Source organism: Aulonocara stuartgranti, assembly GCF_965226115.1.
Source record: "Aulonocara stuartgranti genome assembly, chromosome: 1".
NCBI lineage: Eukaryota > Metazoa > Chordata > Actinopteri > Cichliformes > Cichlidae > Aulonocara > Aulonocara stuartgranti.
In genome coordinates this window covers 11,640,740-11,665,097 of record NC_138939.1, presented here as the reverse complement: position 1 = coordinate 11,665,097, position 24,358 = coordinate 11,640,740, and the positions used below count along the sequence as shown (strand labels likewise).

At 39.0% G+C, this 24,358-nt stretch overlaps 1 protein-coding gene across 1 annotated transcript in view; it reads right to left on the bottom strand.

The window, feature by feature from the left end:
• igdcc4 (immunoglobulin superfamily, DCC subclass, member 4) overlaps positions 1 to 24,358 on the bottom strand; it is a 57,007-nt gene that overhangs the window by 8,754 nt on the left and 23,895 nt on the right. Inside the window, exons 3-16 of the mRNA XM_082532249.1 lie at positions 18,654 to 18,795; positions 17,231 to 17,364; positions 10,726 to 10,860; positions 9,756 to 9,908; positions 7,987 to 8,397; positions 7,738 to 7,902; positions 6,904 to 7,041; positions 6,162 to 6,338; positions 4,833 to 5,045; positions 4,468 to 4,566; positions 4,124 to 4,310; positions 2,885 to 3,012; positions 270 to 440; positions 8 to 136 (exon numbers count right to left, since the gene is read on the bottom strand). Coding sequence (XP_082388375.1) covers positions 8 to 136; positions 270 to 440; positions 2,885 to 3,012; positions 4,124 to 4,310; positions 4,468 to 4,566; positions 4,833 to 5,045; positions 6,162 to 6,338; positions 6,904 to 7,041; positions 7,738 to 7,902; positions 7,987 to 8,397; positions 9,756 to 9,908; positions 10,726 to 10,860; positions 17,231 to 17,364; positions 18,654 to 18,795 — 2,382 coding nt within the window. The remainder of the gene's footprint in view (positions 1 to 7; positions 137 to 269; positions 441 to 2,884; positions 3,013 to 4,123; positions 4,311 to 4,467; positions 4,567 to 4,832; positions 5,046 to 6,161; positions 6,339 to 6,903; positions 7,042 to 7,737; positions 7,903 to 7,986; positions 8,398 to 9,755; positions 9,909 to 10,725; positions 10,861 to 17,230; positions 17,365 to 18,653; positions 18,796 to 24,358) is intronic.

The window sequence follows — 24,358 nt, the reverse complement described above, 5'->3', positions numbered from 1 at the left end:
CACATACCTTGATGGCTTGTGTGAACTTCCTTTATAGGTGAGTAAGGCCCTGGCCCCACCTCAGTAGATGCCCCCACCTTAAAAAAATATCTAGTGCCACTGGCCAATCCCTGGACCTCTACACTGGTAATACTCCCTGTGAGAGAGAAAACAAATCTTAAAAAAGGCAAAATAATGTGTTCTCTCATAGAGAGAGCAAATATTACTGTAAATATAAAAATAAAATATACATTTAATGCTGTTTATGTGTCGTGAAAAGAAACACCCACCATCCTGGGAGACGTTCTTCCATAAATGCTCTGGCTCACTGAGGTTGCCACTGTACAAAATCCAGTAGCTGATGATGATACCATTAGGCTCCAGTGGAGGGTGCCAGCTCACCAGCACCGACGAGGAGTCCAGCGTAGTCAGCTGCAGCTCCTCGGGAGGTGTGGAAGGCCCTGGAGGGGAAGGGAGGGTCAGGTCAGTAATTAGAGCCCAGAAATGAGGCCTCACAGCTGGAGAATGTATATTGTCATTGTGGGGGATTTGATATTTGTGTGACAACCATCTGTGTCCTCATGTCCCTACCACCTGGGTACAGGAGAGAGGGACGTGCAGGGCAATAGGAGAAAGGACAAGGGGCCCAGGTGATCACACACAGTAGTGGAGAGCATGATGGGGTTACTGGTGTCAATGTTATTATTAAAAGTGGCCCACTCAGCACTTATCACTCACATCTGGGAGAGAAGTTGTTGGCCAGAGTGAGAGCTACTACTACACTTGGGTGTTTTATTAGAGCTGTCAGTCATTATCACCGCCTGCTTATTTCTATGTTTGCAAACCACTAGCCAGCCAACATGCTGATTTTTACATGAATGAGCACACACTCACTTGCATCCACAAGCGCACACCTTCATACCCATAAGCTGCACCATCTGAGGATGAACTGCATACAATTACCTTGCTAGCTGGAGAAGAACATTGACACAATTTAATAAAACTGGCATAATAATCATAAGTTAATCCAACAAAAAGCTCAACTTTTATAAAGGGGTGTGTTGGTACAGTCATATGAAAAAAGTGCACTATTTTTCAGTTCTGTGTTTTTGTTTATCAGGACACAGAAAAAAAACCATCTGGTCCTTAGCAGGTTCTAAAATTATTTAAACATGACCTGAAAGATGAACGACAACACGTAACATAATACACCAAGGCAATATCATCATTATGCTATAATGATCGGAGCATATATGCATGCATGTTTGTATGTTCCCCATCTCCTCCAAGATAGGTGGATCAGTCTTGATGAAACTTTGCATAAGCCTTCCCTAGGACATGTTATATACAAATATTTTAAACAAATCCTGCAATCGTACGTATTTGTACATTTGAAGGCTCAATTAAACACTAAATGAAATGTCATAATATATAATAGTATGGCACAATATAACATATCGGCATCAAACAATAATGATCGTAGGGTATGTATGTTTGTTTGTATAGGTTTGCTAGCAGAAGCAGTGTGTGAGGTGCACCCTTGCTGCTAATCAAACACACTTGATTAGCAGCACCTGGTTGCTACTGATGATCAGTCAGCAAGTGTAAGTATAAAAGCAGGGGTTTTAGTAGTTTCCTACTAAGATAGTGCCTTTTGGAATATGTTTAAATCAAAAGGTTAAATCTTGCACATTTTCATTATGTTATTTTCTTTAGATGCAATTTTTTAATTATTATTATTTAGAGGTAATTCTGAATATTTCTTGACTTTTGCTGCTGTAGCAAACAGTAAATAATGTCCAAAAAGGGTAAAAGAAAAATATGAACAGATTTCTGTTTATGCACAGCAAATAATGCACACCATTATATCTATAGAACACCAAACCGAGCATATCTTTACAAAACCTTTGTCAAATGTTAGGCCGTCTGCCAGCTAAAACCTGGCTGAAAAGGGACATCACAGGTCAATCTGCAAATCTACAACAGGATTGCAAAAACATAAGGTGCAGCAAGTTTCTGTTAAAGTCATGACCTCAATCAGATTGAAATGCTGTGGCAAGACCTTAAGCCGTGCATAAATATATTCTCACAAACCTTAAAGAACTGAAGCAACAGTGTAAAGAAGAGTGGGCCAAAATTCCTCCGCAACAATGTGAGAGACTGATTAGTTTAAACAGTAAATAATTACTTCAAGTTACTTGAATTTATTGTTGCTAAAGGTGGTTTTAAACGTTACTGAACCATGGAGTGTACTTAGTTTATCATACACTGCTTCTGCATTTTGGCTGACATCATGTAGTATGTCATGTGTTGTTCATCTGAGGTTGTGTTTAAATCATTTTAAAGGGCTAGATTTTTGTTTTAAATTCTGCTCTCATGTGTAAAACCTTAGAAATGAATGAGAGTGAACTTCGTCTGCCACCTGTTAAAGGGTAGGAAGGAGATTTTATAACTCTATTTTGAGATGAATTTATTACGGAGGGCTTAAAATATACACAATTCCTTTTTTTTATTTGCCCACTTAAAAGAAAGAAATAAATATTGTAGTTTCCTTGTCATGTACTCTCTATTTCTGCAGGAAACAGGGTCCCACACATCGATATGCATTTAAAAGCACATTTTCTCTTTTGGCTCAGAGTAGTTCTTCATGAGATGTTAAGGTTAAGTGACTTACTCAAGTGGACCGCAAACAATATGAAAGAAAGGATTTTTCATTTCTCTGCTTCACATACATGAAAGAAGACCTGATGGCTGGAGGATTCACTTGAAGTGCATATTTAATATGAGTTCTTGAACCAAATATGTGTCAAGAACCATCTACAGTAGATTTAGTGCTTGTTTTTTTTTCATCAACAGCATACAGAAAACCAACTCTGAAATATCCAGGTTGAAGCTGAAAACTTACGGTCAGTGAGAGTGGACTCTTCCACAGTGCCGCTAAAGGGTCCTACCACATTTGCTCCATTAGACTGCACTGCCAGCTCATAGCGAGTGAAGGGTTTCAGTGCCCCAAGCAAAATCTCTTGTGCAGAGCTGGAATATACAAAGATGAGAGTCCTGAATGGGTAGTAGTATAGGTTATGTCGAAATCACATGGAAAAACACACATGTGCTGTCTTAAATGACAGTGGTCTTCTGCTACAACAGCAGAAGACCACACCAGGTGTCACTCCTGCCTAAGAAGAGGAAACTGAGGATATAATTTGCACAGTCTCACCAAAATTGGACAATAGAAGATTGGACATCTATTGTCTGGTGTGATGAGTTTTTATTTCTGCTGCAACAGAAGATGGTAGGGTCAAAATCTGAAGTAAACAAAAAGATAGTTTGACAATGTCGATAGTTCAGCCTGGCGGAGGCATAATGGCTTCAATCTCATAGTCTACCCGAGTATTGTTGCAGATACTGTTTGTCAATTATTGACCTCAGTGTGCTCATCTTTCGATGGCTACTTCCAGCAGGATAACGTGCCATGCCACAAAGCTCAAATCATTCTGGTCCTGAACATAAGCTCGCTGTACTCAAATGGCCTTCATAGTTACCAACAGACAACCTTTGATATGTGATAGAATGAGAGAGTCTCATCTCACATGTGCACCTGACAAATCTGCAGCAACGATGTGCTGCTATCATGTCAATATAGACGAAAACTTGTAGAAATACATCTAAGAACTTTTAGAATTAAATGTCATATTATTTTTAATATGACATTTAATTATATACTCTGAAGACTGATAATGAAAATACACTGTCTGCTAGTGAATAGAAAACAGTTTCTTTTAAGAAATGAATCCAAGCTGCTCTTAGAAAAGAAAGCAAGCAAACAGGTGTTTTTAAAGCGGTTTTCAAGGGGAGAGGGTTAATCAGTTCAAATACCAAGAGTGTACAAAAAAACACAGGAATCTGTAATTCTTAGGGCCAATTTCATTCTAACAATATTACATCTCTTGAGGTTATACGTTATTTCTAAAGATGTTTATCTGAGTATTAGAGTTCTTATTAAAGTCCTTTTTATAGTTACTAAGACCACTTTTAAATAGGCTTAGTCAAAGTGACTTTATCAGGATTTGCGCCATTCAGGTGCAATATGGCTTACATATTGCAAACATCATTGAATTTCACATGTGTAGCCTGGTATTCTGACCTGGTGTAATAGGAAACCATGGATGCGTTGGTGGTTCCTGCTGGGCTGCAGCGCACTGTGTAGTCGATGATGTGTACATTGTTGAACCGCGGTTTCTCCCATCGCAGCCAGATGGAAGTAGAGCTGTTGGCTGTGGCTTGGATATTGCTCGGGGGCAATGGAGGTGGTGGCCCAGGCGTTGTTGGTGCTTTAACATGGAAGTGAGCTTTACTTTCTTTGATTCTTGGAAAGTGTAATTTTTGTTTTCTTTTTCATCACACCATAGAGGTGATGAAGGTCAAGACATAAATGTGTTGCATTCATTCATTTATTTGTGCATGTACAGATTCAAAAAGAAGGCTTACGTGCATGAGGCTTTTCTGTCTTTCCCTTCCACACTGCAGCTGCTCCATCTGTCTGTTTATTGAATGCCCATAGCCTCACCTCAAACTGTCGGTCAGGGCCTGATACCAATATACAGGAACAGAAGGAGACACAATGATATTCCTATTATGCACAACTAGAGATCTCTAAGGATGGTGCATGCTAACAACAATGGGCATTTGTGGTGGTACCTGTAGCCAAATGCTCTAACGTGAATGATATTTTTCAAAGAAATGTTGAATTTGTTTTTTGTTTTTTACTTTTCATTTTACTTTTCTGCCAAGGACAGGGGTAAATAAAAAACCCAGCAGTCATCTGCCTTGAATCAAACATTCCAAAAACGTACCCAGCCCAGTGAGGAGATGATATCTAGCCTTCTTACGGAGCCTGATGGTGTGTGTCTGTGTTGTCCTTTCCCCATTGGCCGTCTCTTCAGCCTCGACTTCTCGACAGGACAGCTTGTAACCAGAGACCAACGTGTGATTGGGTGAGGGCTGCCATGTGACATTAAGTGTGTTCACACTGGCTCTAACTTTCAGCTCATTAGGAGCAAAGATCACTTGAAAAAATGAAAAATGAAAAAAAAAGGAATTAATTCCAGATACATGTATTATTTAAATGAACCATCAGACTTTCATGACAGCTATAATTTCATAAGATGCTTATAGTGCTGCTACCTGATATCCCATGAGTACAGTAGGCAGTTCATCTATTCTGTGTTTTATAGTATAGTGTGAAGTTATGTGAGTTCCAAAACCAGGAGAAAGGAGAGTGAAGGGTGTGCCCATGCATGGATCTAATTACTTAGAGTTGTTAATGTTGTGAGACATGTTACAGAGGGATTTTTCAGTCCAATATTATTTTTCAGGCATCTAATATTATCTATCTGGGACTGTTGTTGATGGCTTATTGGTGCGGCTCTCCAACACAGGCCCAGTTTCTTATTTAGCTCCATTGGAAAATTAATTTCCCATCATTGATCTAGATTATTTAGGTGTGATTTACTTGATTTTGGAGCTATTGTCTGTATTGAGATGTCTGTCCTCTCTCTATTATGATGGAATTAAATGGCTCAGCTTGAAAAATTCAGCAGCCTCGGTTCTTTCATGAAATGATGACCAAACTAAAAAAAAAACTAAAAAAACCCAAAAAACATCCTTGTTGTGAGCAATTTTGTGCAAGAATGGTTTTGTGGTGAACTAAACCTGCCAATGATGTCAGAATGTGCAGAATTAAGCTTGCATCTATCTGTGATGAGAGGCTTGTGACAGTATGACAGGATATAAATATTTAATGGCATCGTCCTTTGCAAAGCTTCAGTGTTAGCTAACACATTGGTAGGTGAGCTAGCACACTAGATATAACTTATATTGTATTTGAAGATGGTGTTAAAAGTAGTTAATATGAAGATATCCTGGCAGTTTGCCCTGAAAATCAACCCATCATTTTGTACTGATAGTGAGCCAGTTCAAATTGCACCAGAACAATCTGGATAAAGAGTTCTACTGGTAAGAGAAGAAATTCAAGATGAACTGTGCCTTCAAGAAGAAAGATGCAGTTTATTGCCTTACTTTAGGGAAGTTTATTTCAGTTTATTTTAATCATGTAGAAAATATTTAACATTTCACTTTAAACTATGTTTGTTAAGCAAACTATTATCTAATGTCTTTCTTACCCATGCTGTCATCGCTATCAATGGGAGGTGTCTTGTGCTGAACCCACTCGGAAGGAACCCCAAAGCCAATGGCAGTTCCAGCAGCTATTCTCAGTAGGTAAGTCTGGCTGGGTTGCAGCCCTCTCAGTGTAAAATGTGTCTCATTCCCCCCCACCTCCATGGAAAACACAGAGTCCGCTGTGGGAACACATACCAATGATGTGAGCCATGAATAGAGCACGACTATTATAGGATTTTTAAGACTGATAAAGATATTTGATGATTAAAAAATATTCTTCTATGAGCAGACTGTTAGACATATAAAATGTAAATGTTCTCTTTATGTTCTATGGAATGTGGGCTCTATTTTTCATAAATATGATTAACATTACTCCTATTAAGTTGTTTTAATAATTATTTGAACTATTCTGCATTTAATAACTTACACACTAAAAATAATTTACATTAATAACATACAAAGAATAAGAGATGCGTCAAAGGTTTTCGCATTTTGTTTTGGCAACTTGCACTGTCATTCAAGAACTGAGTAAATGCAACCTAAAGAAACTTTAATGTATAAATCAATGGAAAATGAAAAGTATTGAGAAACAAAAAGGTATTATATTAAAAGTCATTAAAGTGGCAAACAAGAAAGCAACAGAGATGTAAGAACATTAACCAAAGTGCTATTGAGCAACAGGTGCGACGAGTCAGCTGCTAGTATTTCTTGTTTTCTCTGTGCAGCTTATGTTAGGACACTTACGCTGATCTAAAATGCTGTACTCAATGCGGTAGTGGGTAACAACTCCACGACTCTGCTCTGAGGACAACGGATGCCACTTCACCTTGACGTCTGTGCGGGAAGTGCTAGCTATATACAGCTGAGGAGGGGCACTTGGCACTTCAAGAAGGAAAAAAAGAATCAAGTGAGATTTCTGACACATATAAGAAACCTATGCTATAGATGTGCATGGTTACTGGACAGAAGAAAAACACAAGTTGTCCAATTCATATTTTGTCAAACTTTAAGCATCACAAGATTTTTTTTAATGTTTAATTAAATGTGTACTGCATTTATGTGGCAATGGTATGGAAATTTGAATTGCACTTTGAATAACAGTTGAAAGGAAAATGCTCAATTGAGTTTACATACTACGTCTTTTTCAGTGATACCACTAATAGTCAATCAATCAATCAATCAATCAAAATTTATTTATATAGCACATTTTTAAGACCAAAGTACACCAAAGTGCTTTCCAGTAAAATCGCAGTACAAATAAAATCACAATAAAATATAAATTACAAATATATAAAATATAAGATAATTACATAATCTAAATACAGAGCCAGATGTAAATTACCCTAATTCGCCTTAAATGCCAGATCAAACAAATACGTTTTTAAACGTGATTTAAAAGACTGAATGGAATCTGACGCGTGCAACAATAGTAATGACTCATGAGCGCTTAAATGTCCTGAGTAGTTGCAAGGTTGACAAGCTTATAATATATCTTCTTTGAGTGACTGAAGCAACTCAGGCTGTTCTTACTATACCTTTGCAGCTCTATTTTATCTGTATATCAGTGTGATTACTCACCATCCTCCAGCATCTCTACAGTGATAGGCAGAGACGGGCTGCTAGCACCCATGGGAGAGTAAGCCACCACAAATAATGTGTAGGTAGTATGGGGCAGAAGCTCTCTGAAGAGATATTCAGTGGTGTCATTGTTCATTGCAAATTCATATTCCCCGTTATCAGAGCCTGAAAGTTGAAAACGTTCAAATCAAATGTAAGCATGCTTGCCATGTGGCCTCACATACACAGATTTGTGACACAAAGACAGACCTGCAGTGCTGTGGCAGTGCACCGAGTAGCCAATGATTTGATCTGAGTTGTACTCAGGTTTCTCCCAGCTGAGCAGGGCAGTTGTGCTGGAGTATGGTGTAGCAGAAAGGTGGCGAGGAGGGCTGGGCAGACCTTCCCTCACAATGACCGTCAGCCTGGCAGTCGCACAGGCTGTGCCAAGCCAGTTCTCTGCTATGCACTGGTAGTAGCCTGCATCTTCCAGAGCCAGCTGGTTAATTAGCAGGACTCCGGGGCTTTGGGTCTTTACTCGTCTGAATGACTTTATAGGCTGGCCATTCTTCAACCAGTGCAACACTGGAGGAGGTTCTCCAGAGCTGTTACACAAAAACCTGGCTGTGTTTCCCCGGGAGAGGGACACTGTCTCTGGGCCCTGAAGAATCACTGGGGGGGCTGGAGAATTAGAAGAAAAAGTCTGAGGTCATTCCATGTCAGTTCATGAAGTGGCTACCATCTGAACACCTCAGCTTTGCCTGAAAAAATTGAAAGATACACTTCGTAACCCTTTTAATCCCACCGGCGACAATTGTTGCCGTTTTAACCCCCCTATTACAATTGCACATATTGTGTGTAGTGCATGTAAAGTGCATGTAAAATGCATGCACTTATTTTGCAAGGAAAAATTTGGGATTAAGTGGGTTAATAGGAACTATGGAACATTTCAGGTCCCTACTGTCAAGTATTTCAACAGATGTAGGTAGGCTTGTAGGCATTTTTATAGCCTTGTTTCCTTAAGAGGCTTTCTCTAAAAATGCTCATTTGGATTTGGTACATGTTGTCATACTTGAGGAAAAGCATACTTTAATGAAAATTCATAGAGCCAGAGTACCAGATCTTCACCATGAAAAAACTGGAGGGACCTAGCGCTTGTACTTTTTTCATGATAATGAGATTTTAATGTGGACCCTTAGAAAAAGAAGAGAAAACATCTAATAAAACATTTTTGAGAAAACTAATAACAGTAGGTGCATGGAATTTGCAAGAAGTGCATCTTTCAGTTTTATTATAGACATGTTTTTTAAATTAACATGAAGCTATCACAACTCTAAGTTTTAGGCTACACCTCCCAATATGCAATGCAGAAGTCTTTTTGCCTCCTTTACTTGCATTGTGAATGACATGTCTTACAAAACAATATACTGCTAATCCTACTACTACTACAACTACTATTAGTAATAATAATAATAATATTAATAATAACTACTTAATTATTGTCAAAAAATGAGAAGAAGCATGAACCAGAGAGTGAAGAACTTCCTGTACCAAAAATCAAACCGAATGTCAGTTTATAGATATTCACCAGCAAGTGAGAAGGCCAGACACATTTATGTTAAATGTTTCAAGCCAAAGTTAAAATTGCTAAGTAAAACACATTTTCAATTTAAAATCAAAATGAGCTTTGCTAGTTTTGGTTTTTAATAGTCCATCTTTAATATAATATATTAATTCATCTAATTTAACAGACACCAGCTAGGCATGCCCATCTTTTTAAAAGAGCTCTTTGACATTAACATTAGCAGTTAGACGAACAATTCCATAACAGAGAGTGTTATATTTATTGAAGATTTAAGAGACTGTGGTTTATGTATGATTCCTTATTTTCTTTCTCCTCCTCCTGATTAATGAACAGAGGTCTATGTGAAAGCCAGTGCTCCTTCAGAAATGCCTTAAATTGAGAACCAACCTTTTGACATTGGTGTCTCCATGAAAAAGCTTTAATCTTAATATAGAGAACATAACACAACTCCTACCGGGTACTTGCAGCTCAGCAGCAGCAATGACAAACTCTCTGGTCCTGGGCTTGTTGGCTCGGCAGACATAAACACCAGCATGGTGACGCCTTGTGTCTCTAATCACCAGGTTTGTTGCAAGGACGACCACATCAGTAGACATGGGCTTTCCGTCTGATCAAAGAAGAAAGCAAGAGAGAACAAAGGAGATCATGCTGATGGGAGAAAAAGGACACTGGCCTTGAGAAAAATTTAGCTCATTTCGCAGGCTTTCAGTTGCCTGAGAAACAGCACAAAAGACAGAGATGTTGCTTTGAGCATGGAGGGATTTGACCTGTAATCACAAAAACTGACCAACAGGTGGCTCTGTGACTTTTCAGTCTGGGATCACTGAGCTCTCTGCATTGGCACACTCCTAGGCTCTGTGTGAAATCATTCCCTATTCACTATATAGACCCTTATTTACTTTGTCCGCCATTTTGAGGAGAATTTATGGCCACCAACTAAAAAATACGAGGTGAAAAAGAAATGGTCAGTATTTAAGCTCCAACGGCCACGTTGCAAATGATAACCAGAATGACCAATGCATATATAGTCTTCTAAGAATTGATTCTAACAATGATTCTTTGCAAATTCAAATGTTGCTGAGTCACAGGATGTGAAAGGATTTTTTCCCCATTAACATTTCATGTGTGTGTATGGGTGGGTGTGGACAAATGGTGGAGGTGCGAATGAATTGATGTGACAAATCACCTTATGTAAAGCATGACTCAATGCAGGATAAAGCAGTTGACAAGAGACAGCTAATATCAACTTTACACCTGCAGCTACTGCAAATCTGATCCTCACTTGCTGATGTTTGTTCTTTGCGTGTGTTTGGCAGATAAACGGCGAGTGAGGCACTGATAATGACAGACAGATGCAGTAGAGTACAAAAACAATAGGCTAAGAGGCACAGAGAGAAAAGTGTAAGATAATTTGCCAGTATTACCTTGTCTGCTCCAGGACACCAGTGGTTTCGGCTGGCCTTGAGCCATACACTCCATCACGGCAGGATGTCCAAGCACAACTGAAGCATTCTGAGGTGGTGCCACAATCACAACTCTGTTCAGGGCTTCGGTCGAGCCTATGTCAGCGAAAGAAATGTAAGCTTTGGCAGTCTGGACCAGTAAATATCACATTAGACAGTGGTGAACCCATTGATCCTGATCTCACTCTTCAGGGTTGCTGCCAAGATTTACAGCTCTGTTAGCAATTCAAATACACACTTTTTAAACCAAGTAGCTGTCACAGCAGTTTTGCATCAGTCAGATTTGCATATATACAAATAAAATCATTATCAAGTATTTAGAAAAATTGTGTTCTGTATTTCATTTAAATCCTACCCTGCCTTCAGGCTAAACTGCAGAGAGGTTTGAAGCTGTATTCAGAGAAATTCATACAGCTTGCATTGAAACGTCCTGATGCATTCTCAATCATCCAGGTAAGTAAATCTCCAAAGGTTGATTCTGTTCATCTGGATGTTTCTCCCACTGAAAATGCTACGTCCAGATGAACAGAATCAACCTTTAGAGGCTTGCATTGAAACATTTGAGTCCTCCAGACTCATTAAAATGGTGGATGTAGATATGACCAGAAAGTGTTTGACATTAAGCATTTGGTAGGATGGACACTGGAATGTTATTATTTACATGGAGCAATGTGAACCTTCACTAACAGATTTTGGACATACACCAGAAATCAAGCCTACACAGAATGCTTGACTGAGGGGAGAACATAAGTGATGCTTCTACAAACCAATTTCTGAAAAGGTTGGGCGCAAATCTCATAAACCTGCATTTAATTCCCAAAAGCACATAAAAACATATTGAATGATAAAACAGAGGCAGTTTCTTACTTTATGAAATATATTTGAATAGCTCATTTGCTTTGCAACAGATCGGTAATGCAATTGGGTATAAAAAGAACATCTTGGGAGAGGAAAATTCTCCCAGAACTAAAGATGGCAGACATTCAGCAATCTGCGAAAATCTTTCTATGAATTATGGAACAATTTCAGAATTATGGTTCTCAGGGTAAAATTCTTAAGACTCATGCCTTATTATTTACAGCATATAATATCATCATAAAAAGAATCTGATGAAATATCTAGGACGAGGCAAAAAAGGAATACTGGTTGCCCATGATCTTCAGGCCCTGAGGGGGCATTCCATTAAAAACAGACATGGTTCTGTTATGGCCTCACACCCACATTTTCTAAACTAGAGGAGAGTGACAATCCAGCATCTTATCAATGCTCTGTTCAGAAGCCTGCATGTCTGCTGGCATGATGGTGCATCACTGCCAAAGGAACTGGAAGTTTGCACATGTAGAAAGGCACCATCTGTGCTGAAAGGTGTGGTTTTTATAGCAACATAATCAGACAATAATAAACCACATTCCTCTCCCAGAAGTCCAGTAACTGGTCTCCTCAGTTACCAGATGTTTATGGGCTGTGGTTAAAAGAAGAGGAGATGCTACACAATGATAAAGATGACCCTCTCCCAACTTTTTTGACATGTGTTGCTCTCTTTAAATTCAAAATGAGATTGAAAAAAAAAAAGAAAAAAAAATTATATATATATATATTTTTTCTTAAATGGTACATACTCTCAGTTTAAGCATTTAATGTGTTTTCTACATTATTATGTGAATAAAATATGGCTTTATAAAATTTGTAAATCATTGCATTCTGTTCTTTTATTTACATTTTATACAACACCCAAACTTGTTAGGAATTGGGTTTGTAAACGATAAAGAGACTTACTATCCAAAGAAAAAGGAGAACACACAGTAAATGGGTCAGGCAATAGGATGGTTAAACTCACAGACCTAAGATATACCCATCTTCACCTTAACAGACCTTTACGTTATTATTCAAAGTGTATTGTCTATGGGTTGAAGAGACACAAATTGCTTCAATGTTTTTGCTAAGGTACATCTGATGTGAGTTGGCCTTTCCACTCACTCACTCACTCACTCATCAGCTGCTCATAATGGTAATGTTCAGAACAGATGCCTGCCATTCTGCAAACACATTATAAATTAATAATCAGGACTACAAGGTTATGCCTTGGTTATGCTTAAAGCTTAAGTGGGTCATATTGCTTTTGTAAGGACTGCACTGGATGGTGTACCTTCATATAGGGCCTGTGTGGGTGCGGTAAAAAAAATAATAAAATAAAGACTGTAAAGAAAATAGAGGAAACTAGAAATTGTTGGTTTAAAGCAGCTAAATGTCCTCTATCCTCTATGTGAATTAAGTATATGAAGTGATGACCTCAATATCAAGCTGTAAAAACTCCATTATGGGTGTTGAACTGTTCTATTCATAGATGTGAAAACAAATTAAGTGATGGCATTAGACCTGACATCTGTTTCATGTAATGAATTGCAATAAGGACTTAAGTAGTCCCCTCCTGCGACAGAAGGCCACAGGAGTAAAGTATCTATGCATCTATGTCATTTTAAATGTGAGCATTCATTCATTTCTACAGCAAATTTTCAAAATGATCCCTACCTACTCAGTAAGGAGAGAAAATTGATTCTGTTCATCTGGACATATCATCTTCAGTTGGTGAAATGTTTCATCACTCATCACAGTGACTTCTTGACTCACTTTTAAGCTGTCTGCAAGTTTCTGTTACCTTATTAACAGTACATTTGACCAAAACTAGCACCACTGACTACGTTTTAGTCAATGGTGCCGTGCCTGACCTTCAGTGGTGCTAGTTTCAGTCATTATGCAAATGTAATAATTTAAAGGTTGGGGAAGCCTGCAGTCAGATGAGACAGAAGAAGTCACTTGGATGAATGAAAAAATCTTTCAAGGACTAAAAACGTTACCTCCAGATGAACAGAATCAACATTATGGGGTAGCCTTCTGACAGTTTTTGCTGTGGAGCATACAAACTTCCCAACAGATTAGCAGTGATTTAAGTTTAAACTTTGTTGTAATTATTCAATAACTTCCAATATGTTTTATCAGATAGGGAGAATGAGCCTTGATCAGCGACTGACATTATGAACAAAACATAGTGCCAGACACTTGGGAGACCAAGACCAATGCCAGGAGCCATATAGAAGTATATTATAGTCTGCAAACGATCACAGCATGAAAGCTTCTTTTTACTGTATATACTGGAAAAAATGTATTGTGAAGGTCAGGCAAGGCAAATGCATGCAATTTCATACACAACATAAGCTTAAAGTGCTTGACATTATACACAAAAGCTTAGTCTTAGACATCAGTTCAGAACAACCATTTTGCTTTGACCCACTGAAGATTAGTTACTGAAAATAATGAAGATAAAGTCAAAAAAACAAAAAAACAAAAAACAAGAATTATAAAACAGTCCCAAGAATAATAAAACAGCATTTATCTTCACATTTAAACATGCTTTTTGATTAGACTGTGCCAGTGCAGTAATGTTCTTTTCAACAAACATCACAGTGTTTTTTTTCCCCAGACTTCCTTGATTAGAGTTGTATAATTCAACAGAATTATACCAGATGCTGTGTTGGAGCGACAGGGTTGTTTTGAACGTCACTTGGAGTTAAGTTGAAAGAGGCATACGGAGCTACTACTGTACATGTCAGATGAATGAGCAGAGGTCAGTTTTTGGCAATGATTTAGCCAAGAACTGAGCTCTTGCCTTAAATCCAAGAATTCTTAATCTTTCAACACATGCGTAATATGCACTTCTAGGCAGATACTAGTTGCTTTCGAATATAGCGTTCCTGCAAGATCTTATTGCCCTACTCAGTGAGTTCAAGTTAGAGTGGCAGGGTGAGGATAAATATGTAATCAGCATGATCAGCTCAGTAAACAAATCTGAAAGCAAGCTACAATTGATTTCAAGTGGGCTGCAGTGCTGTTGCCTGTGTAGCTTTAATATCAGGACAAAATACATAATATGAAGAGTCAAGTTCAGAACATTTTACCTGAATCTAAGAAGTAATTTACTGACTATGCACCCAGCCTAGTTGGTTTGAAAACAGTTATTTGCCTTTTCAGAGTGGTGCAGGTTCTGATGTTGCATTACCTGCAAAGCAGTATCACCCTTCTAACTGGGTAATTCTGCTGAGAATGAGATTCTCACACTGCAAAATAACACTCGGGTCAGCTGGTATTAATGGAAAGTTCTAGAATCTACTTCAAGAGAAAAAGTATTCCAACCTTAGAAGATGTGCCTTGAATTTGAAATCGGTTTTGATCAACACATTTGTGTAAATATGCTGTATCTTCCAAGAAGATCATCAACTCATGCAGTTTCACAATGATGGAACCTATCCAGACTACAAGTGAGTAGTTGCCTCCTCTCAGTACCGGGGATTCAAGTAAGACAGAGAAATATATTTACATTCCATTTAGAGAACTTAGAGAACAAGCATTTAAGAAAACATTAATGGTAAATGGCCTGTATTTGAATAGCGCTTTACTTGTCCCTAAGGACCCCAAAGCACAACCAGTCATCCACCCATTCACACACTGGTGATGGCAAGCTACATTGTAGCCACAGCCACCCTGGGGCGCACTGACCACTCCACTCAAAAAATGACCTCGATTATTTCAGAACTACAGCCATTTTATACAATTTTATGCAATTATCCATTTTCAGAGGCTCAAAATAGCTTCGTTGTAAACCGAAAAGATTTTTTTTAAAAGCTTTTCCAGTCAACGACCACCTGAAGATTACGACACATGAACATCACCAAATACTGTGTTTCTTCACTTGAGATGGTCTGCTTGGCCTTTACTGGAGCCACCTTCAGTTACTGCTTATTTGTGGGTCTTTCTGCATTAAGTCTCATATTTAATGACGGAGAAACCCCTGAGTTGCTTTGGCATTATGCTTTGGGTCATTATCCATTGTGAAGCACTGTTCTATCAGTTTGGCTTAATCTGAGCAGAGAGTATAGCCCTGTGCACCTCAGAATTCATCCTACTTCTTCCTTCAGCAGTCACATCATTAATAAACACTAATGACCCAATTCCACTGGCAGCCATGCATCCCCATGCTATAGCATTACCTACCACATATTTGGCAGATCCTGCGGTATGCTTCGGATCATTGGCTGCTCCTTTCCTTCTGCATACTTTTCCTTTCCCATCATTCTGGCACAGGTTATTTTTTTTCTGTCCAACCATAGTTTTGACTCTTTAAGATGTTTTTTTATGGCAAAGTCTAATCTGGCCATTATGTGCTTGAGTGTAATCAGTAGTTTGCACCTTGTTGTGAATCCAGTTTCATATCAACTCATTGTGAAACTGAGTTCTTGTCTGAAAGACCAGAACTGGGCTTTGCATTCCTCCAGATCATTGATTCGGCCTCTCTAAAGTTTTTAGAATCTTTCTGATAGGTTGATTTTGTTTGTTTTTACAATAGCGTTCCTCACTTGCACATCTCTCTGGACCTCATATTAGAATTACTGCTTCATTTCTCATGAAATAACAAAGTAACAGGCTACACCTGGCCATGAAATTGCTTGTCGGCATTAATTTTGAGCCTCTGAAAATGGAGGACTCTCTGCAATCAAATAATGATTATGACTCAAGTGAAGCTGTTCTTGTCAAACATATTATAGACTTAACTGTATCTGTGCTGCTTTCAAATTTACTGTGTGCATGTTAAACATGTTGGTAGGCAATCAGTATTGGTTAGGGCTCTCTGATTGGATTGACATATCTTGGCAGATTGGTAATTTTAAAAGTAGATCATGGTTCGAAAATAGGTTGGAAACATCGTGTAAAAAATTAATGCACAGAGCTATATGATGTGCAGTCTCTATTCACTGACATTAGTTGGTTTACTGTATATGTATAGTATCAGCTGTTCCTAGATTTAAAGTGACCACAGTCCTGAAATAATCAGAGTAAAAATATCATTTAGAAATGTATTTTCAACACCAACAGATGCACTGTACTTTCTTGTAATGCATTCCATTACAGTGTAAAGCTGCTGCCATAGAAAGTGCATCACTCGGATGTGTGACCTTCACTCTACAGATTGATGTTGGTGCAGTTTGAAACTAGAAGGCTGTTTGCTAATTCATCTGCTGAAGGTGACAAGTTTCTCTGTGATCACCTTGAGACATCAGCATGATGTACCATTATGATTTCTGAACCTGTCATGTCAGAAGCCAATCATGTCCCAATATGCATATCCATTTCACACAAGCGTAAGCTGAAGACTTTAAATACATCAAATTGACTTTTGGGCAGAAAAAAGAAATGTAAAAAAATAATTATAATTAATATAATAATTCAAAATGTGCTTTAAAACTCACTACAGCTATAAACTCACATGACATGAAAACTCCTCAAGTGTCATTTTGTTAGCTGTAAATATATCCAATGAATTTTAAGCCAAAACTCATAAGAATGGAAAGATAGGAGTTCTCAGTGGTACCTGCCTGTCAATCCAAACACTATAAAGGACTGCAACAGGCCTTACCTGTGGTGACAGAGAGTCTGGCTTCATGACTGATGTCCTTCCCGGCAGAATTGGATGCAACACAGCGGTAGACACCCTCATCATCCTTGGTCACCTCCAGAATCTGGAGCACCCCATTAGGAAGGGAAATGAATCTGTTGCACACAATAAAAATAGAGACAGAGATGACAGAGAAAGAAGGATTTAGAAGGAATAGCAGAGAGAATGAAAGATAAGGTTATATAAATGGCTTAGTGCCCCATAGGATGAAGCATTCAGGTGATCAGCTTTGTAGGTTGCTGCTCCTGAGTCCCCATAAGACACCATCTTTGTTCAGGAGAAAGTACCTTTGTGTACAACCACTTTAGAGATGAGTCAGACAACACAAAATAACTGCAATTCTAGAACTTTGGGATGTAAGCTTTTCATAGTATCACAAAATACCCCAAATGAAGGCTGTTTTAATGGCTACACTGTAATATGTGTAACATGTGTTTTGCATACAGAATCTCTCTGCACTGTTAATACTTCCCATATTTTATATCATTGCCTCTCCCTCCCCTACAGAGGTCATTACTTCAGACAGGCAAACCAGACCAGTGGAACCCAGGCAATATAAAGCCATCACACCACCTCTTATAGCTGTTATCATAGGCTATTAATCTGACCATAATGTGACCAGTGGTAGTCTGTTCATGAAGGATAAAAGAGCAGGCGAGTGTAAAGGAGATAAGAAGAGGAGACAAGGAGAATAATAAGAGGTACCAGAAAACAAAGGATCCAAAAAGAAAGCGGTAATAAGAGAAAGCATCATTTATAATGAGAAAATTTGGATAGATAAATAACATTAAACACAAATATTATGAAAGAGAAAAGCTAGTGATGCTTGAACCATTTTTTGGTTGATTTTAGTTTAACGACATTATTAGAGCCTGAGGTGGAAGAGCCATGTCCCACCAATAAGACCTTATGAGGAGCAAGCTGGTTGTGGGTCAAGCAAGGCTACAGCAGCCATTAACACTTTGCCTGACGTAATAAGGCTGGAAACAAATTCCAGGGTCAGGAGAAATGTCGATATTGTTAAGTGATCCATTAAATGGGAATATATGTGTGAGAAAACTGGGAGAGAGACTGTTCAAGGATGTGGCTATCATGATGTGGCTGTTCCTTTATGATTACCATACCATTCTGCATTTCCATTAAAAACTGAAGCAGCTACATTCAGGGACAAACAAAATTCGCATTCTTGTTTTGAACAAAAGACTGACATGTCTTTAGTAACTAGCAGCAACATCCAAACTCAAAGAATTCAAATGGAGGGCAACATCCAAACACTCTTGTACACAGTTATAGTGAGTAAATCAATATGAAATCATATACAAAATGCAGATCATTGGGAATATTTAACATACAATAAAAAGCCAAAGCAGAACTCCATAGTTACCTTGTTCCCTCAGGAATCGCTACTTCATCTTTTTCCCAGGTAATAACAGGGGTTGGTATTCCTTCAATTTGGCATTCAAAGCGGGCAGCCCCTCCTGTGGGCACTTTTTGTGGAGATGGCTCCAGACGGAACTTCGACAGACCTGCAGGTACAGTAATGATATAGTTCAGAGGGTTATTGATCAAAGCGTCTGCCCACACCTGGTATTACATCTGGCCATGGTCCACAATTTCTCCAGCATATCTTCAGCATACCTAGTGCACTTATCCATGGCTGCAAAACCAGTGCAAGGGATCTACACACTCGATAGCTCACACTTGATAGCTCAAGTCGTAACTTAATACAAACAGTACTAACCTCATCATTTATTCTATTTACAGCTTTGTTCAGACAACCCAGTGAATGTGAATTGTACGTGAATGTCACTTCTGCAGTCTGTATTTAAGACTTCCAGTGTTTGTATTACACCCATTGTAGGGCTTTCAGTGGTGCTGTTTTAATTTTTGTAATTTGATTAAAGACTTGTTGAGGCCGTTTAAATGCCCTTGAATGTCCTGATTAGGAGAAATTTAGGGACTTAATCAGGCTTGGCTCTATTTGTCTGTCCAGGTCGACTCTTGGCAGGACTCCAGTTTTCAGTCTTTATACAATCACAGACACGGGAATGCTTCCCTCTGAATGTAAAGCTGAGCACCAGGGGGCAGCAGTGAGTACCGTCTGAGGGCCTCTAACCTCTGACCCCAACAGGCTGTTGGAAGAGAGAACAAAACAGACTGGCTGTCCCAGCCTCTTAGTTTGTAGCCCTGACTGAGAAGTAGGGGAGTGGGGGTGGATCAAAGGAAAGTGCAGAGAAAGAAGTCGGGGAAGGCAACTCTAAGAGGAGAAAAGTAAGAAACAAAGAAATAAGCACAAGGGACAATAAAAATGCCCAAAACATAAAATGGCTAGAAAATCCAGTGTGTAATTACATTAACCACATAATAGGCTGTAAAAATTTACTGTAATATCATAATAATATCATATGTGTTTCTTTGAATGTTAAATAAGCAGAGGCATCTAATCAGCCAGTCTTTCTGGTTTACATAAAACACTTTCTCCTTGTGGAACTAATTGCCAAACTGGATTTGCACAGCCTCAAAACATGTAAACATCACCCAAAAGTGTCACAAACATAAATTTGTGAATGTGTGAAACAGCAGCTATTAATAAAGTTTTCTGAAATATTCTGAAGATAGACGTCCTACATTTATCCCCTCCACTGTGTATTTAAAAATAGAATTTCTGCTACTTATCACATGAAAGGCAAATGCCAGGCCATCTAATAAATATTAAGAAATTAAATTCAAACCCCAAATATTCGACATGACAGGTCTATTGTTGTGTTCAGTAGATTCATTAAATTATCTAGGAATAACAAAGGTCTTCGTACAAACCCAAATTAAACTATTTAGTAGACTAGATGGATTTTAGCATTGTAACCTTTCCAGTATCAGTTGAGAAACATAAGTTAACATAAGTCTGCTAACTAAATGTAGAGAAATGACCAAAATCACTAAGCTTAAACCATAGCCATAGCTGCAGCCAATCACATGGTAGGCTCAAGATTTGTAAACTCACACCATCCTGATTTTTTGTACAAGATTTTCTCCAAACCACTGTAAGCTGAGGAGGAGACACTGGACAGGCTATCCAAAATCACCCTAGGCCCTATCACTCCAACTGTTAGTCATGTCAACAAACTGTCCATCTGTGTTTTCCCACTGTGCTGAGGGAACAAAGTTTCTCAATGAGTACACACAGGCTGACAGAGATGCTTGGTCATAGTAGCAAAATGGATTTGATTCATTTCAGAAAATCTCACACTGACTGTTGCGTAGCAAGTCATGGAAGAGCCGTTGATGATTAACCTCTGCCACTTCCAGCCATTACAGCATGATTCTCTCATGTAAACACACACAACCTGTAACACTGCCAGACAGCCTGATAGGATGACACGCTCAATGAGCGTGCGTGGGTGTGTGTACATTTGTAAATTTAAGTGCCGGTGTGCCCTGCTACTTGTTCTCTAATGCCTGCACACGGACAGCTTATGATTACATTTCTGAAGCACTGTATGCAGCCATGTTCACAAGTGTATGTGTGCACAGGAGGGTTTCTGCAGAGCGGTGAACAACAGCTGATAAGCGAATGTGCATTAGCCATTCAACATTAATGCAAGGGGGGGGGAGACGAGTGTTTAGAGACGACACTTTACTCATGCTGGGATCGAACAATGGCGACTTGCTGGGCTTCTACGTCCATTGTGTCAGAGTATATTCATATTAGCCTTTTTTCCCCAGAGCTCCATGAGTGTCCTGACACCTGTGATGAAATTCCAAGGCAGATCCATCCAGTTACATACAGATCACAGAGTCAGATGCTGCGGAGTTAACACTGAAAGGACTTGTCCTGACACACTGGGAAATTTTTCATTGTAACGTTCCCAGCTAAAGGTGGTATACCAAATCATAGGGTCGAAATATGACCAATTGTTTCCTAGCAACAAAGTCTTTCTATATAAGTAACATTTTCAGGCAAATCCTTGGGCATTGCTCTATGTAAACTTTAACCCCTCAATGTGCGTGGTAAAAATAGAGAAAAAAAATCTCACATTTCTTTGCTCTCTCACTCTCATTTATCTCATCTCAGTACTTGGCTTTTTTTTTTTGTCACTGCTGCTGGTGATTTTACCCCAACTCTGTCTTTGTCCATCCCTCTATCCCTGCCCTACCCTTTGGCCCCAGAGCTATCAGATTGCAGTATTTTCCTCCTCCCCTTGTGAAACCAGATAATTCAACCTGTGACCTGTGTGCTTCCCAACTTTAAATCTGATTACCACAACTCAACAAGCATGCCACCCTTCCTGCTTCAACAGATATTTGCAATAGCTGCTGTAAAACATGTGCATTTCTGTCTGTTTTAACAAATAGGCAGAAATGTCCTTCAACCTCTCTGATAAATGAAGAAGTCTGTGTATTTGTACGTGTGAGTATTCTTTGTCCGTTGCAACAGCTGTCCATCTGATCCACTTCAGACTTGGTGGGTGCATTGAGGGACAATAGTAAGTGCTGTGTTGTGTTTGAAGTCGTTTGGGGCTTTCCTGTTCTGCAACATCATCTATGAAATGGCCATAGATAGGTCACCTGACATGTGATCTCAGAGATGAGATGATGTCAGACTTCTCTTTGACGCTTTTGAAGTTTAGATAGCATTATTTGCTCCAAAGAAAACTCAAATGACGGTGTTATCTACTTTTGCTGATTCTAACATGCCTTTGAAAGCAGGTACTGCACTAGTAGTGACAAAAGGAAGCCCTTTACAGTATTTCTGCAATGACTTTCATTAAGTAGAAGCCTTTCAATGTAGAGTTCTTGTTGTAATGCTAGATGTCTTTGAACTAGTATTTCTTATCGAGCTTTGAAAAGCTATTCTCCACATTCTCTTTCACTGCTCATATTGGCATGGGGTGTCTGCATTAATACCGAGTCGACTTATGATAAGACACCTTTTAAAATCATGCAATTACAGGCAGGAAAAATACTAAATACGAAAAACATTCATAGACATTATCCACAACTGAAGCCTGCAACAAGACATAAAATTGTGTGTGTTTTTTTTCCTTGTTAAGACATCAACTGTTTTTTGAAATGGGTTGCAGAAGCTAGAGTTAGAAAATATTGACATTCCCCGCAGAAGTCTCATAATAAGAAAGGTTAATTGCTCAAATTAAGACAAAAAGCAGCTTTTTTAACCATCATCATAATTTACCTGTGAATGGATTTGAAAAATGTGATTTGCACTCAGTATGCTGCCTCTGTCATTTAAAGAAGACGGAATTAGAGGCTGATTTGTATGTGACATTGATTTGTATGTACAGAGAAGGAAATCTCTTTTACTGTGTCTGCCTTAACAACACACATCATATATTTCGGCAGGAACGCCGAAGCAGCTGGTTTTCTTAATGTTTTTTCACAGATGCAGTCTCAGCTACAGTCAGTTTTTCAGTGTCATTCCTACCAATGTAGGCCCGTACTGTAAGATCTAAGAATATCCACTCAATGTTAGTGCTGAGGCATTTCGGCTTCATCCTCCTTCCCAGTGGTCACATCTATCTCATAGCCTCTCGCAAGTAATTTAATAAAGACACCACACACCTATACACACATGCGTGCAAACTGAAGGTCATTCTTAATGGTCTCAGAAGCCTTTCCTTTCACCATCATCACAAACTCTCTTCAGCCTTGTCTGCCTTCCCACCATTCATCCAACATACCCCCTCCCTTCCCTTTAGTCCTCATTGTCTGTCAAACAAGAGATCCTTATAAATAGGCATGTGACAGCTGACAAAAGAAGGGGCATCCACAGAGGATACTGTCTCATTTTATACAAAGCTAATGGCTAAATAAAGACTACCACTTAGGAGAGTGAGAGAAAGAGGCCTCTTTGGAGGGGCGATTAAAAACTACAGCCTGTACTCTCATTTTTCATACCCCCATATTTCTCTTCTTCCTTTTTTTATTTCCATCCTTTCCCCCTCATTTACTCTGTTGCAGAGTATACCTCATCCCAAGACACTTGTTACTTCCTATCTGAGGCCGAAGAGAAGCAAGTCAATGCCCATCCATGCAAAAGAAATTCCCTTGATAAAACAGAAAAATTCAGTTGCTATTCTTCAATATACATGTGTATCCATGTATTCTACAGCAAGCAGATGCATAAAGGATACCAATATTCTTATTTTGTTTTATTGAATATACTGCAGCATTAAACATGTTGACCATTCAAACACTCGCAGACAAACAACAACACTTGTGTAATCATTTCACCATTTCTCAGGTATAGTCAGAAGTGGTCAGACATGTGCATGCCTTTGTGAGACTGTGCTGTCACATAATTAGGATGATTTTGAAGCTACAATAGGTCATGTTGGTTTAGAATAAAGACTGGAAACAGATGTCACTACAATTCACTAATTAATACTCAGGTAGGAAGTAGAGATGGACCGATCCGATATTACGTATCGGTATCGGTCCGATACTGACCTAAATTACTGGATCGGATATCGGAGAAAAATAAAAAATGTAATCCGATCCATTAAATATCACGAAAGCACCTCACAAAACTTGCAACACACCGTAACTCACCTCAGAACGTTAGCAGTCGGAGCAGTATGCGTCACGTGATAGAGCGGCTGTGGCATGCGGGACCTGTCGGTGGTCTGGATAGCATTTGGAGCTTCGCTAGCAACCTGGCATTTCATCTCCGACAAAGTTATCCCCGAGAGAAGTAAAGCAAGTGTGTAAGTCCATCTCTTTATGTTTGTAAAGCATTCCCACGTTAAGCTTAACGAGCGACTGCCTCTCGCTCTCCGGCTGCTACTTCAATCGTGAAACTGCTTAAATGATCAGCTGATCGGCTTTTCTGTCGCGAGTCCGTGTCTCTTGTTTGTTTTTGGTCCACTTTGCACCAGAAAGAGGAAACCAGCGGCTGAACAACAGCAGCACGTTTAAGCTTGATAAGCTGTTGTTACAATTTATTTAATCTTACTTTCTACTCCAGGATCTTTTTCTACGTAGCTGACGGCTGGTAACTGTGCAGGGGCGGATCTAGCAAAGTTTAGCCAGGGGGGCCGATAGGGCATTAACTGGGAAAAGGGGGCACAAAGA